Source organism: Lactuca saligna, chromosome 6 (assembly GCF_052625555.1).
Source record: "Lactuca saligna cultivar CGN05327 chromosome 6, ASM5262555v1, whole genome shotgun sequence".
In the NCBI taxonomy this organism is placed as follows: domain Eukaryota; kingdom Viridiplantae; phylum Streptophyta; class Magnoliopsida; order Asterales; family Asteraceae; genus Lactuca; species Lactuca saligna.
This window is the reverse complement of record NC_136422.1, coordinates 2,480,466-2,498,283: the sequence shown is the minus strand read 5'-3', so window position 1 is coordinate 2,498,283 and position 17,818 is coordinate 2,480,466. Positions and strand designations below refer to the sequence as shown.

At 34.1% G+C, this 17,818-nt stretch overlaps 1 protein-coding gene across 2 annotated transcripts; it reads right to left on the bottom strand.

The window, feature by feature from the left end:
• Positions 1–9,793: 9,793 nt before the first annotated feature.
• LOC145001916 (putative transcription factor KAN2) lies at positions 9,794–15,391 on the bottom strand. Of its 2 annotated transcripts, none has more exons than XM_078961243.1 (6): positions 14,476–15,391; positions 14,276–14,352; positions 12,307–12,352; positions 12,032–12,197; positions 10,960–11,020; positions 9,794–10,214 (listed from the first exon to the last, which is right to left on the bottom strand). In XM_078961243.1, exons 1-6 carry the CDS (start codon positions 15,089–15,091, stop codon positions 10,104–10,106), a joined length of 1,077 nt encoding a protein of 358 aa, XP_078817369.1. In that variant the 5' UTR covers positions 15,092–15,391; the 3' UTR covers positions 9,794–10,103. The 2 variants fall into 2 exon arrangements, with proteins under 2 accessions (XP_078817369.1, XP_078817370.1); XM_078961244.1 differs by having other exon boundaries at positions 10,960–11,017; positions 14,476–15,390.
• Between the last annotated feature and the right edge of the window lie 2,427 nt (positions 15,392–17,818).

Genomic DNA, 17,818 nt, shown 5'->3' with positions numbered 1-17,818 from the left:
CAAAGGAGCATATCTAGATGTCATGGCTTCAGTAAAGGTCTTAGGATCACCATCTAATTTAATGGAGAAGATGACCTCTCTTGTCACTTTCTTTTGTGTTCCATCGACCAAATAAGAATATAAATCATCTCCAAAACTTTTCTCTATTCTAGCACTAGTAATTTTCGTTGGTTCCTCCATAATAGGAGGAGGTGGGAGTATTTCTCAAGAAGTACTTGTAGGTGTTGTATGAGTGGAGTTTTCTTCGTCCCTAAAAAACTTGTCCTCAAAGAATTCCATATCTCTGGATTCCACAACAACACCTGATTCAATCGGTAAGCCTTTCTATTGTGAGCATATCCAATAAATATACTGTTGTTAGCTCATGCTACTAATTTGGTTCGCTTAAGAGCAGGAGTCTGATAATAAGCAACACACCCCTACACTTTTAAATAGTCTATATTGGGCTTTCTACCTTTCCATAACTCATATGGTTTGTCGGAATCACACGACTAGTGATCTTATTATGAACCTAGCAAGCAGTCAATAGTGCTTCCCCGTACAGATTGTTTGGTTGACCCGATTGGTTCAACATACAGTTGGCCATCTCACAAAGGGTTTGGTTCTTTCTTTCAGCCAAACCATTCTGTTGGGGAGTATATGGTGAAGTTATCTCATGTTTGATTCCATTCTCTTCACAGAATGTGTCAAACTCTTGGTTGGAATATTCTCCGCCTCTGTTCGAGCGAAGAATTTTGATATGTGTTTCAAGTTGATTTTCGACTTCAGCCTTATACCATTTAAATACATCAAAAGATTCATCTTTTGATCTCAACAAATAAACGTGTAGACATTGACTGGAGTCATCACAAAATGTGATGAAATACATTTTTCCTCCTCGAGTAAGTATTCCATTTAATTCACATATATCAGAATGAATCAACTCAAGTAATGATGTATTTCTCTTAATTGATGGAAATGGTTTCTTTGTAAACTTTGTTTTCACACAAGTTTCACAATTTTCAAAATCTTTTGAGTCATATTTTAACATTACTTTAGTTTGCATTTTTCAATATTTTTTAACATTAGTGTGTGCTAAACGTTTATGCCATAAAGAAATTGAACAAATACATAACCAGAAAAGGTCACTTCATTCACATTAGCAACCAATCCACCAATTACATCATCACTAGCAACATAAGACACACTCACAACACTCACACTAGCACTATTACTCTCAACATCTGGCCCACTTGAATAACCCTCATCACTAAGGCACAAATGATACATCCCAGAACAATTGTTCGCCTTCCCAACATATCTTCTGCCCTTACTGATCACAATTTTACCATTCTCAAGGACTGTCTTGAACCCACCATTGTCAAGCTTGTCAGTAGAAACCAACCCTTTAGAGATAGTAGGAACATGAAGAACATCTCAAAGGGTAACCCATTCACCACACATGAATTTCAGATGAACATCAACTCTCCCTTGAACTTTAGCTTTGTGATCATTGACACATAAAACTATCGTTACTAGTGGCATTGGGCGGTAAGTACAAAAACTCTCTTGTTGCCCACAAACATGCACAGTAGCTCTAGTGTCTATGAACCATCCTCGAGCACGAATTGCTTGGGTAAGTGAATAGATCTTGTAAATCTGTCAAATGTTCATTTTTGCCACAATGTCAGTCACCTGCTCGACTGTATGTGCTACCGGTCCTGATTTGCGATCCTTGCATTCTCTCACATAGTACCCAATTTATTTGTAGACGTGGCAAGGTCCGATACTCTTTTCCTTTGAGTTAGTATTCAGATGACTTGGTTTCTTAAAGCTTTGTTTCTTGGGTCCCAAGTTCCTTTTGTTTTGCCCCCCCCCCCCCCCCCCCCCCAGACTTGGTATTATGACCAGAACCCCTAGCTGATACATGATGCACACTCGATCCGACTTTACCATGCTTATCCCTGATGCGAGTTTCCTCCTCAATGCGAAGGTGTTTCATGTAATCATCCAATGATCAATCCTCAGATTTGTGCATTATTCTCTTAGAGAAGTCTTTCTACGAGGGTGATAGTTTTGAGATGATCGCGCCAACTTGAAAGAGTTCTGGTATCGAGATGGAGAGCGCGTTCAGCTTGTTGACCATGACCTGGTGTTCATGCGCTTGCTCCATGATAGGTTTGTCATCAACCATTTGAAACTCTAGGTACTTTGACACTAGGTACTTTTTGGTACCTTCCTCATGTGCCTTGTACTTGAGTTCCAAAGCACTCCATAGCTCTCTCGTATCCTTGACCGACACGTAAAGATCATAGAGCTGATCAAACAGTGAGTTCTTGATGTGACCCATACATAATTCCTCAGACTCTCTACGTAGAGCCCGTTGTTTTTCCAGATCAGAGATGATTGTTGGACCCATAGTTTTCCCTGCCTCGGGAATTGGATTAGTAGGAATTAGGGCCAGTTTTGGATCCAAAACATAGGCGAGCATCAGCACATGAAGCATGAACTTGACCTTGTCAGCCCAACGGGTGTAGTTCTAACCATCAAATCGGTCAAGCTTAGCAAATTCTTGGTTCATGTAGTGGAGACTAGCAGTTGGGATTTGAGTGTCCATTAGTCTGTTGACGTATAAACACATATATAAAAACCTTTAAGATTGTTTTTAATTAAGCTAATAGACAAATAAGGAAACCAACAAATAATATTGAGAATTATATGTCGATTAGCTGCGAAAAATAGAATCAGCACATGAAGCATGAACTTGACCTTGTCAGCCCAACGGGTGTAGTTTTGACTATCAAATCGGTCAAGCTTAGCAAATTCGTGGTTCATGTAGTGGAGACTAGCAGTTGGGATTTGGGTGTCCATTAGTCTGTTGACGTATAAAGACATATATAAAAACCTTTAAGATTGTTTTAAATCAAGCTAGTAGACAAACAAAGAAATCAACAAATAATATTGAGAATTATATATCGAGTAGCTGCGAAAAATAAATCTAATTATTATTAATATGATTACCAAGTTTCGTCCAGAAACAAAATTAATTATTCTCGATTAGATCTAATTATAAGAAAAATATGAGAGTATCCTGGTATTGGACGAAATTAAAAAGCAAAACAATAATGTAAAATCGATCTATTAGCAGTCGAAAAATCAAAAAAAGAGGAGAGAGCTTCAACAAGCCCCTTTGGGCACTCATATTGTTGACTATTGCTAGGCCCGGTGCACGCTTGCACTTGGCTTATTACTTTAATCCACTAAAACCTATAATGATTTATCAAGAGAATAAGATTATAAACCTACAAAGGTTTCTTTCTCCCACCAATGTGGGATACAAAGGAAATTACCAACTTGTAATTCTTTTATATATAAAAATTCCAACATTGAGTGTGACCATTTGTCTAAGAATCCTTAAGCTTTATGACCCTATAAATGGGTGTTGGTTTGCTCTATCAAAAGAGTATTTATTTTTGTAAGTAGCAATTCTAATACATGTAATAGCTCTGTACTTTCTATGTGGTAACTATACATGAGCTTGAAGTCCATTGGCATTGTTTAGGAGGTTTACATGAGATTAAATTGGGTTGGAAGTAGTTGCATTTGATAAATTAAACATTTTAAAGAAATTAAATGTGTATCTCAAAGCTGTAGCTCCTCGCTACTTTTCTAATAAAAATACATTCATGCCGTCCAAAAATGAAAATTCAAACATTCGGCGTCTTAAAAATAAGAAGGTATAAATTGCCGTTAATAGATAGATATCAAATGTTGATTACACTCTTGAGTACATTACCCTAACTTATAAACAAATTAGCATACATACATTAGATGTGATGGCAGGAAACAGTCATACCAAACACAAAATCCTCATCACATGTGCATTTCTTTCGATCCCGACACGAAATGAATAAAATACAAGAAAAACAGTTCTCATTGATGTATTATCGAGGTCCGAGGAGCAGCAAAAGAATCAAATCCACGACGGCTGCATCCAGTTCAACAAACATAAATTGTTTAAATATACAAAATCTTCAACGGTTACTCAGAAACATCTGTTTTGTAGTTTAAGATTCAACTACAAAATGGAACATAGATATAAACGTCTAGAATGTTGGTTTTTAGCTTCCATTCATGTGTTACTTTTGGATTTGTAATATCAATATGATGGACATAACGAGGGGTGGAATCACAGAATCTATATATATCCATTTTCAAGTGTTGTTAACATTTTTTTTCCATAAATAATTACTTGTTCATAGATTTATATTATTATATATAAAGTTTTATTTTTATAATAATAAATATCACAACAATAAAAAAAATCCCAATCCGTTAGGTACCTTTTGGGAGAAGAACCGGATGGAACAAAATTGAACCGGATTGAAGAGGTCTGGACAAAATAAATAATTTATATAACGTTTAGTAAGACTGAACAAAACATAACAACTTGTCTAAATGTTTGGTACCAAAGGATTTCTAGTCCAGCAGTATCCAGTGTTGCTCTACCTTATTGAGGTTGATGGTTCAAGTCCCGTCATGGACATAGATGAATTTAAGGTGTAGTTTAGAAGTAACTTAGATTTGCCGTTTTAAAAAAAAAATCTAAATGTTTGGTAATAATTGAACTGGATAGAAGTAAAAATGTTCATATTATATTTTTACAAAAATTATTTATCATAACTTTATTTAACAGACATAACTTCAAAATAAACATTTTTATTAAAAAAATTATTTAAAATTCTCATATTAAAAATGTTCTAAACCAAACCGGTCTACAAAATCCTTGTTTAAATAATAATAATAAACTCAATTGTCTTCTTCCAATATGGTCTTTGCACAAAATGGTTTGATAGCTGCGTCCAAACTAATTCTACATTGGTATGTTTTTTGTAAACTTTAAACAAATTCGTATGATTTTCAAAGAAGACAACTTCGTTGTCTTCAATTCTTCATTTATGGTTTTTAACTCTCTGACATCGTTAAGGCTAAGGGGTATGATCACACTCAGCCTACTCAAAAAGTGACGCCACATCACCTCCGCTACAAACCCACCATCAACTAGCTACTATCTCTTGGAAATGGTCACCACTCTAAGTCATTTTCCCTTTTTCTTTTTCTATTTTTTTTACATTAGAATAATTCAAAAAATAATTACTAAACAAAAATAAAAACATAAATATTAATTAAAAATATTTTACATTAATTTAAAAAACATAAATTTAAAATCTACATTACTTAAAAATATAATAATTTAAAACCTAAATTACAAAAAAAAACATATAAAATATTACTCGCCGTGCTCGTCGTCGTCATTCTCGTCGTGCTCATCGTCATCACTGTCATTGTCATTGTCACCGTGTTGCTGGAATTGTCTTTGCCATATATGCTCAGTCAAATCATAACGTAAATTATGATGTGTTTCACTATTTTGTATTTCCAAAAGTCGTGTGAAGTATGCAGGGCTGCCGACTTGTATTACTGCAGGTGGGTTAAGAATATCTTCCGGATTATACATACAAATAGCCTACCCTCTTCTTCAATTATCATGTTATGTAAAATAACACAAGCAGTCAACACCTTCGTCAATTTCGCCCTATCCCATGACTGTGCCGGATGTTTGATGATGTGCCACTTTTGTTTGAGGGCCCAAACGCCAGTTCCACATCCTTCCTTGCCGATTCTTGTGCTAACTTGAACAATTGTCGTTTTTCATCGGCCGGAAACGAAAACAACTTGACAAACGTAGCGTACTCTAGATATATCCCATCACTAAGGTAATACCCGTAATTATATTGATGTCCATTCACAACAAACGACATGTTTAGTGCTTTATCCTGCAAAATATTATTAAATATCGGAGAGGCTCCAAGCACATTCAGGTCGTTGTTTGACCCCGCCATACCAAAGAATGCATGCCAAAACCATAGATCATGTGATGCAACGACCTCTAGTATAATAGTCGGGACACCATGATCACCTTGTGTGAATTGACCTCGCCATGCATTGAGACAATTTGTTCACTCCCAATGTGTACAATCAATGCTGCCAAGCATTCCTGGTAAGCCATGTTTAGCTATATGTGCGGCATACAATTGTTCATATCATTTCTAGTTGGATGCCGCAAATATATATCACCATAAAGCTCTATGACATACTCACAAAAAAGATAAGCACATTCTCGTCCAGTCCTCTCAGACATTTTCAGATACTCATCTGAAGCATCTGCTGCTATGCCGTATGCCAATTGTCTAAGGGCTGCTATGCATTTTTGTAGGGTACTAACCCCACGTTTTCCTCTTGCATCCCATCTCAATTGGAAAAACTCATAATTGTTTTCCAAATCTCTAGCAATACGTAAAAATAAATTTCTACTAATACGAAACCGGTCTTCAAATTTTGATAGGTCATACAAACTATCAGAGGCAAAGTAATCACGTACCAAAAGCTCGTGTGCCGCTATACGATCCCGAACTATCGAAATTCTACGCCTCTTCTCGGTATTTGTACTTTCGCCTCTTTGTTGCACCCTATTGCGTGCCGCAGACAACAACGTATGCAACACCAAGTCATCTTCATCATAGCTATCATCATCGGATGAAGAAGAAGCAATCGAACCCGCAAAATTATTCATATCTATGTTTGAAAGTGTGCTTGATAGAGGGAATAGAAATATGTTTGTGATGTGAATGAGAATGTGTTTGTTTATGTGTTGTGTATGTATATATGTGTATAAAGTGTTGTTTGATTTTTTTTTTTAATTGGTAACGGTCAAAAAAACAATCAATCCACCAATTGAATCAAGCGTCTTCGTCCGTGATTCCCACTACGCCACAAGGCACCTACGTGCGCCTGGGGCGGTGTTCACACGTAGGTGGCCTTGCCACGTAAGCCCCCACGTAGTTATACATACTCCATACCGTGCAGCCTAATAGAAGACATAATAATGCTAATCATTTTAGACATAATAATGCTAATCATTTTCTAGATTTCCTCGGATAAGGTAGCTCACCCTTTTTCAATTACATGTGTTACTTCTTTAGATGCTGCTTTTTATTTATTATTTATTATTTTATTTTGTGTCGAGTCTTTGAGATTTAGATTTGAGGAAGTTGCAATGTTTTGATGATTAGAATTAAACGTTGGAAAACTTTATCCTTTTTCGTTATCAATATATATATATATATATATATATATATATATATATATATATATATATATATATATATATATATATATATATATATATATATTTAATCACATTAGCTGTCGATTCAACCATACCACTAGTAGCTCCATCTTTAGTGAAAATATTTGCTAGTCGCTCGTGTATTGTTGTGTTGATATTTTGGAGAAACTTATTAAGCTTTGGATTATACATGTGTATTTAAATGTTTTAGGTAATTCAGATGAACGGAACAAAGTAAATACATGGTCGTATACATGCTTCTGCTAATTTATGTTTTGATAAATGATATTGACACTCTGATTTTTATGTTTTTGTTTTGAAACAATGATTGATTACTTATGTATTTTATGAAAATGTTTTTTTTTTTTTTTAAATGAAATTTTTTTACTATATTTGGGATGTAACATATTATTTTTTGTTACATATTTTATAATTTATAAATGAGAGCCCGAAAGTGTTATTTATTTATTTACTTATTATTATTGTGTTTGGTATAGTGTAGCATGCTTTCCGTTAAGTGGAATATCAACTAAATCCTAGAAATGGTTGTTATTTATAGAATGAATCTATGCATTCATGGCTATAAATCATTTATCAGATATAACTTCTTGATAGCTATCTAGTTCAAACTAAAACCTTAGTTCAGATTCTTCAAATAAACGCAATAAATACATTTCTTGGTTAGTTGGGGAATCCTATTAAGAATACAAATGTGTTGCTTTTGCCCAAACCATATATAATGATTTGTATCTCGTGGTTCTTAATTTCTCTATTGTTCCTGCTAGCTTGTTATAATCTCTCTCTCTCTCTCTCTCTCTCTCTCTCTCTCTCTCTCTCTCTCTCTCTCTCTCTCTCTCTCTCTCTCTCTCTCTCTCTCTCTCTCTCTCTCTCTCTCTCTCTCTCAAATTACTTAACGCTCCAGAAAACCAAAACTTTTTTCCTTGGTGGGTTTATAGAAAACAACATTCTACAAATATGGTTGATTGCTCTAGACTTTAGTCTGCTAGGACTCACACATCCCATTATTTTCTAACATAAGAAAAGGAGAATCATTTACATTTAATTACCACATGAATAAGATTGGAACAACAAATGGTGGTAATAAGACCATGAAAGAAGCACAAACAAGGAATGATATTAATCAAAGGGTCTTCCCCTTCATTATATCAGGAAGAAGCTCTATATCACTAACTCTAGCCTTCAAATCATTTAGCAACTATGAATAGTCCTATTATTTTATCCCTGCATCATTTTGATAAAACCCTTAGCATGTTTAAGTTTAAGGCTAAGATCGATAAGTGAGAGGAAAAGAAACCGAACACGTCATAGGAGATCCAACCTATTTTAACAATGTCATGATATCACAATCGAAAAACCATGAAATTAAATTTATGAACATAGTCGAGGCGAAATCCAAAGAGACCAAGCTTACGTCCATATAGACCGAAAATAAATCTTATGAGAGTAACACTTGATTGAGCATGCTAAGTTTCATACCATAACTAATAACTAATGATCAAGCTAGTTTACTTCCGACCATCATATTGATTTTTAAATTCCATACAACTCTGTCAATGCATACACATTGCAATGAACTCTATGCTACATTATCATTCTATATTCTATACAACGCTATCATTTTTTTCTATAATGAATTTAGCTCTAAAAAGTTCAATGAAATATATGTAAATAGTTAATTAAGAAATAAAAACTTTGTTTTTTCCTATTAAAGAGTTCAATGACTATTGAACTTCAAATATATTAAATGTCAATGTGACATCTCACAATGATAGAATTTCATCATTTAAATGATAAGTAGGTTTGGCGCCTCATTCAACTTTTTTCTTGAACTCTCCATTGTAGATACTATCAATGAAAACAGAGCCTTTTCACTTTTTTTATTATGTAGGTTGCTATTATAGGGGTAACAATTATAAGTAATTCCACACATAAAATATTTTAACAAAAGTTAATTAACACCATGAACCCATTTTCATAGCAGGGATTGTGATTTATTCATAGAAACTTTACTAAAGAAATCTGGTTTGGAATTATGTGCATAAAAGAGATCCAGTTGCTTCTTTTACATGTATGGAGACTTATCATGTGCCTAGAAGCGATCCGGTTGCCTGCCATGGAATGGGACTTAAATTAATTATGAGCCTACACGGATCCGGTTGCAAATGCGGACTTTTTGAGAGATTTTCACATATAATTTAATTGCAAGGGTTCCGGTTGGAAAATCGGATGTGTAATAGATTTGAATGACTTTATACTGCTTTTTGTACTAGTGTTATTGGTTTTCCAACAATAAAATGCAGTTGTAAACCTTCTTTAGTTCTCTTTTCAAGTTGCTGTTATCCTTTTCTTTACTTTTTTTGGTTTAGCTAGTGTAAAGCATATGGCACTCCCTAGGAAAGAAGGAGAGCTCTCACTTACACCTTTCATAAAATTATACTTCTCCTTTTTCTGCTCTATGCAAAGTGCTCCATTACAGTTACCAAAGATCGCCTCATCATCCTTTTAACAAAGTTAAAGCTCTCTCTCTCTCTCTCTCTCTCTCTCTCTCTCTCTCTCTCTCTCTCTCTCTCTCTCTCTCTCTCTCTCTCTCTCATGCAAGAAAGATAAAAGATTAATTACTGGACTTTATATTCTTGCATAACGAAAATAGATAACGAAGAGGTATAATATATTAAATGATGATCACAAATTTGATAGGAAGGACATGCTTATCAAAACCTCCTCCCTTTTGTTGCTTTCTGACTTTACTCATCTCTTTCCTTTTTCTTTTTCTTTCTGATTTTCAGTGGGGACCTGAATCTTGTTCGCTAGCAACTATTCAAAATCATAATGATTTTGAAATGAATAGTACAATCGAAATATATATATATTATATCATCATCATCGCCACCACGTACCATCAGCATGCATCATGTCACTGTGGCCTTCCTAAAGTGAACTCGAGATTAGGTTTCATTGGGGAAATTCGTGATGAGTTCGCTTCTGATAGCCTCTCATAGTTGATCATGCCCTTTATAATTTCCTTCTGAAAGAAATTTATGTCATCAAAATCCAATCTCAACATTTATATATCCACAAAAGACAAATATGCATGCTTTTACTCTTGAAATCCTCTCGAAAATCAGCATGTGAAGATGAAAGATGTTTTTTTCAAGGCGAACATTAAAGCGATTCTCTATGGTATGCTGCTTTATTATCAGAAAAAATATGCCATTTTAATTAAAGGCGACGTTCATTACTAAGTGGACATTGTTATATATATATAGGCACTCTATCAATCTATATATATTGTGTAAATTTAGTCTATTTGTTTGAACAAATATATCATTAAAAAGAATGGCGAGAAACTAGGAGTTACGACACAACAAACCATGCCAAAAAAGGTTTGCAACGCTATTCATATCCATAAAATCGATGAAGATCGCACTTCATCCACTATAAGGGTTATAGTGGCTAATTAGTTTAAGGATTTGAACATGAATTGCAGCCTTTAAAGGGTAGTATTTTCTTTGCTTTTAGCTTTAATGCCCCTATCTTACAAAAGGAATAATTGAGCCTTAAATATATTTGCATGACTTGACTCGGTCTTTCAAAAGCCTCCATCTTTTCTACCCTTTTTTTCCCACTTTAGATATTATTCTTGTTAAATAAAGCAATAACATTATAGGATGCTATTAAAAGTGGTGAAAGGAGATTCATCAAAACTTAAAAAATTGAAAAACTATGTTCAACTATAAATCAAAAGGAGCATAATATATATAATATCTTACCTTAAGAGTTGGTATATTTATTTGAGAATCTTTATGTTTGCCATGCAGCCAAGCTTCCCTGCTAAAAAGAACAGTAGTACATTGAGAAGGGAATATTTCCAATCAGTGGGAAGCCCATGCAGAAGGAAAGAAAGAAGAGAAAAGGCAAACTCATATAAAGAAAGTTACATCTCACTGTGTTGATATAAAGTTAAAATCAACCCATGTGCAATGTCATTACCCATGACATACAAGATGAAAAGTGGGGTAAAACTGGAAGAGAATTCGGAACACATATACATATATACTCTACACATGGAAACAGAAATTAAGAACGTACAAAGGAAGTTTCAAAGAGAGCAAATTCAGCACCCTAAAAATTCTCACACGATGGGTCCATCATATAATTAAAGGTCTTAGCTTTGGCACCAAGTTTAATTTACAATCATATATGGATCCCAATTTGAAAGATCTTGTGAACCCGTGAAATCAAAGGGAAAAAGAGATTTGTTCATCTTTGGTTTAGTTTTATAAAGTGAGCCATTAAGAGATTTTCTTTCATCACCAAGCATTGTTGAAATTAATCATTGATCAGTAATCCAAAGATAGCATACTTAATTATGCCTGTAAGCTTACTCCTTTAAAATCAGAAAGTCACATGCATGTTTGAGTCACCGGATCAATATATGTTTCGCTAAATCTGTTTAAACCCTAATTTCCACTGGCACTATGCATGTATACTGAACGACAACAGTGTTTTAAAAGGAATTCTAAAATTACCAAGGATGCCACGTTTATACTTTATATAGTACAAACATGATGAGATATAAATGCTTTTGAACTCGGTCAACACTCAACAGCTACGTATCATTAATTGTGTAACTCTTATGAAGTTTGTAAATTAATTTGTTAGCAAACACTATCTTGATTGCCAAAAAATATGAGCATAAAATAAATATAAATGACACATATATACTCTAGAAATTTATGTCGATTGAAACGTTTGCTTTTCGTGATTTGTTGTCTCTTTTACTGTTTTTCTTAATGATCAGTTGTTCGGGTGCAGAAAATGAAAAGTTAATTCACTGCTAACCTTGAAGAATTGCTCCAAAGTCCACACTGATAATCTTCTTCTCGATGAACCATAGATCTTCCTTTACGTTCAGCTGATGAGTTTGTTCTCTTTAAGTTTTGAATTTCTAGGAATATATCATCGGAAGTATCCCCCGATAATCCATGTTCAAGATAATCCGATTGGCCTAGTTGGATATAAAGACCACCATTTCGAATTCAGTAAATGTGATACACCTTAATTATAGTTTTAAAATTACAAATTAAAGTATATATAAGTCAAAGAAAGTGATTAACCTGAAGAAGCTGGTGCTTTGTCAGTTGTTTTAATGGTTCTATACATCTGCAAAACAAGAGGACGTAATCACTTAGATCATTATTTCATTTTAATGGTTCTCTTTTCATATTAAAATGATCCGCATATCAAGTGTAAAATAACTACTCAAGTAATCAATCATTGATAAATAATTGTATTCGTCATATACATAAGATTGAAAACAAATTTAATTCGATGATATTTAATGTTACGTGTTGAATAATAACACGTCAAACACTATAAATTTAAATCTTTCTCTTTCCTTTTTTCTTTGTGAAAAAGCAAGTTTAGGTACAAAGCATGAGTAAATGACCACATACTACATGTTGGTGAATGTGACCATGCATTATGACTGAACGTATTTATGGTGCATGCCCATACAAGTGAAAGTGATCTGGCTAAATGATTGACCATAGTTCCTAATGGTTAACTATGGTTGTGAAATCACATGTGATGCTACACATACATATGCATATCATTGATAAATGATGGCGTTTTCTGTACTTTTTTCAATATTAAGTTCAGGAAAAGGAGAATATTATAATATTATCATTGGCTACAACTAAAAATATTTAAAAAGAAAAACTAGACTGCGTGTAATCTTGTATCAGCTTGGGTTCTGTGTCAGTGATTTCAATTCCTTGGTCTTTGTTGTCTTCTTATGAATGCTACTCTCGTACATCCATATTATATTAAATTTATTCGATGCTTTGTTTTTGATTTTTTATTGTATACATATTTTAATAATAAATAATTTTTTTACAAACAAGTCTTTAAGACAAAACAATTCAAAGATTACCTACTTCAGGTAATAATTATAAAAGAAGAAATAAAAAATTTAGCAAAACATATTTTTATGTTTTGGGAAAACCCATTGTAAGAACATTAGACTTTCTTGAGCATGGGGGAAATTTAACTCAAAATATTCAAGAAATTATTATCTAGTGACATATATTTGTATTTAAGTTTATGAGACGAGATTTCGTGTGCTATTTAGAGGTGTTTCTTCTTTTAGCAATTTTCAACATAAGTTATGCTGCTAATAATAAACCGTCAATAAAAGTCTAGGTCTTTACCATATTGTTTACGAAAGGAAGAGACATGTATTCTCATACACGACAACATGTAGGCCCCACAGAATTAAATCCCATAGGTTTACCACGCAAAGACTTTTTTATCTAAATTATTGAGACACACACATTTATGAAAAACAAATACATAATTGACATGTATGAAAACGTGTTATATTCGTAGGATATATCTCACGGAACTTAACTAATTTGTATTTATATATAAAAAATTATAGAGGTAATTTACTGTAATACATATATATAACAGTGGCAATTATGTACATTGTACGTGTATAAATTAAAAAATAAGAGATAAAACAAAAAAATGTTTTATTACTTCAATTGTCAGGAAAAAGTTGATTGTAAAATTTATAGCTATGAAGAAGTGTCAGGTGCAGTAGCAGTAGCAGGAGAAAAACAAGTGCCGAAGATTAGACATACCTGTCTCAAGTAAACAAGCTAGCATCGGAATTTGAAAGTTTTAATTTAATTATAGGACACAGTATGGTTTTCGTTGTTCAAAATAAAAGCATGGTTTTCGTTGTTCAAAACAAAAGCATGGTTTTCTTCTATTTAACTAGGCAAATTTGTTTTTCTTTTTGTTGTTTATAAGCCAAAAATAAAACGAAACATGATCAGCATGGTTTTCGCTGTTAATTAAAAACAAAAAAAATAATAATAATGGTTTTTGTTGTTTATAAGCCAAAAATTACGTGTATAAGAGTATTATATATTCATACAGTGGACTAAAAGTTAATAAATTTCAAGATTCTTGCGCAACTTAAACCTACCACAGACAATTTTTGTCATTTCCGAATAATAATAGGACGTGCTTCTTTATTTTTATTTTATTGGAAAAATGATCATAAGATTGGGTTACCTGCAAGTGAGATTTAACATGTGCTAATGTGAGATCCTTAACATCCATTAGCTCAAGGACTGACTTGGGTGTTGCTCCTATATATATATTCATTAGAAGATCATATTTATCAGTGAATGAAATGCAAAAGATAAAGTTGGAGGGAAGAAGTTGTAATTGACATGGACGAATTAAATTAAAGAAAATTAAGTCTAACATACTTTCATGGCCACCCAAGAGCTCAACAGCATGGACAAACCGAGCATGAAGGGTTGTGGTCCACCGCATCCTCGGAGCTCTCATGCTTCGTTTGGAGGAAATCCTCGTAGACAAGAATCTTGACTGGGCAATATTATTGGGATGAATTAGAGAAGAAGGCGTATTACTCGTAGGCGCAGCACTACTGGTGCAAAAAGAATCTAGAAAAGGCTGATGTTGATTATGAGGTAGTACTGTGATCTTAGGAAGATTGGTGTTATGGTAATAAACAGGAACCCCTTTTATGGGTCTCAAGAACCCTAGCTCTGATCTGAACCCTAAATGATGGTTTTGATCGGTGAGATTTGTTCTGTTGATATTTTGGTGGGAGAAGAGGTTGTGAAGATGGTTAATGTCTGGAATGGTGGAATGTGTTGGAGGGGGTAAGTTCAGCACGGAGGAGGGTTCAGGTCTTGTATTGTGTTGTTGTGAGTTCAAAGTAGTCTTCCAGAAATTCCCTAAATCCAAATCATGATGATCTTGTTTAGTTGTTGATGCTGTCCAAGTTGTTGAAGTGGGTTTAGTGTTGGGAAGGCTAATCTGGAGAGATAAGTCTGGTTGTGCTGGAAATAGCTCCATTACACCTTCAGATCTCTCTCTCTCTCTCTCTCTCTCTCACACACACACACACACGTACACACACTCTCTCGTGTTCTTGGTTGTTTGTTTTAGGTTATAAAGCTTGGGAATGGTATTTTATGATGGAAAAAGGAGAATATAAGTGAATCACTGATGCCTATGTTTGTGAAGGATATGAACAATATATGATGATGGAAGCTTTATGTTGTTGAACTCAAGATTTTTTAAATGGGATTTCACTGTTTAAAATTGAACGAAAGAGAGAGATGACAAGGTAAGACTCGAATGGTAGTATCTTTCATGTGAAGTATATGTGAGAAAACGACACTTGGAGAGAGAGAGAGAGAGAGAGAGAGAGAGAGAGAGAGAGAGAGAGAGAGAGAGAGAGAGAGAGAGAGAGAGAGAGAGAGAGAGAGAGAGAGAGAGAGAGAGAGTTTCTTTTTAGGTGGACGTGTGGGTAGGAAAAGAAGAAAGTTATAAATAAAAAGAAGGAATAAAAAAGAAAAAGAAAATTTATAGGTAAAACATAATAATTGTAGAACAAAAATTTAATAATTGTTAGTATTCCTATAATCATATGATTACGATTTTTGTCTTCAAATTCGCTCACAAGTCATATATATATATATATATATATATATATATATATAATAGTTTATTTGAGACTAACATAAAATTATGAGATTGTAAAACCAAATTTTTTTAGTGAATTAATCTAATATTGTTTTCGTAAAAATAGAATATACAATATGTTAAAAAATTATATGTTTTAAAATATTTCAATAATAAAATTACTAGATTAGAATATTAAAATATTATACATATTTAATTTCTATAAAACTAGAATATTATAATATTTCATTAAAAAAAAAAGTGATCTTACGGTATTACAAAATTATATCGTTTCACTAAAATTATAATATTTAATTTTCTTCCCTATTCTCCCTCTCTATGTAACACCGTAAATTTTCAACTAAAATTTTCATATTTAAAAATCACATAATTCTCATAAACACATTTCACAAAACCCTAAGGTGCTAAATTATCAAAACAAAAATCCATAATTATTTGAATAAAAATCCAGGATCCTCAAAACATAACTCCATCTCATGTGTACAATCAAACTGACGTCTTCCCGCGATCTTAAGACGTACCTGAAACACATATCACCAAACACGGTAACCACAAAGCTTAGTGAGTTCCCCAAAATACCACACATATCTCATTAGCCTCTCATGACTATATCTCAAATAAGACCCTCTAGTCAATGTGTCTCAGTGGGACCCTCTAGTCCCACAACTCAGATGGATCTTCCGATCCTAACTCAGTAAAGTTCGCAATAATACACAACATAAATCACAAAGACATAATACAGGATATCACAATACTCAATATAAACATACAAGACCCTCCGGTCACACAAAGTTACCACTCATGCTAAGTATGGTGAGAAAACTCACATCGGATGATGAACAACTCCTATAGATGTTGTTGTTGCACACCGGCCTCTAACACTGAGTTAAACCCACAATTTACCCAGTTAGGATATAAGACCAAACCCTTACTCATTAGGTCTAAAGATAGTCCACTAACCGGCCTATAAATAACCCAAGCCCATTGTGCCCACCAAGGCCCAATATTAAATGGGCTCTCCGAAGGCCCCACCCTTAAACTTAAGTCCAAATAGAAAGCCCAACACAGGGGCCCAAGACATATATATATATATATATATATATATATATATATATATATATATATATATATATATATATATATATATATATATATTCCTTTGATCTAAAATCTCCAATACAACGAGCCTAAAATCTAAGCCCAACACTTAAGGCCCAAAATGAGATTTAGCCCTAAAAGACCGCAGTGAGATTACGCGGGGCATACCTCCCTTGGTATGCTCAGCGTACACACGAATCCTGATCAGGGACACTAGAACAATATGCGGGGCGTACCAGGATTACGCTATGCGTACGTCCCAAACTTGTTTCTCCCACCCCCTGGGTCTTAATCCGTTAAGACCATAGCCATACTCTTAGATTTGGACTCCCTAAAGGCTCATACTCAATAAAGTTCGCGACTTTAAGCCTTTACATGGCTAAGCAAGTCCCAAACAAAAAAACTCTCACTCTTTTCTCCTAAAAATGCTCATATCCCATGCATGGGGTGGTTTTAACGTCCAATACGTCATTTTTATGAATCCTCTCCACTAGAAACACTTAAGGGGATAGATATTAGGCTCTAGAGTTCAACAACTCATAAAGCTACAAGCTTTGGGACCAAAAACCCAAAAATGGACCATAATATGCACAAATCAAAAAGGATGGGAAAGATTTGAGCTTTATACCTTCAAATGATTCTCCAACCACATAAAAGCTTTGATCCAAGGCCTGGACTCCCACTCTATTCTCTTCAATGCTCCTCCTTCACTCCAAGGATACCACAAGAACACTTAGAAGCTTACAAATAGAAACCCATGCGATTACTACAATCAATTTGAAATCGCACCCTACACTCGACCTAGGTCGCCTACCACTTGTTACCTCATGTGCATCGTGGTCCTCCTCAAACCAATGAACAAGTTCATCCAAGTCTAAAACATCAAATGGGAAACACATCCCTCTCAGAATGAAATCCACCCGAAATCCCAACCTGCTCGTCCTCCACATAGATAGAGCCAAACTCACCCACCAAAGTCTAGTCCGACATAAAGTT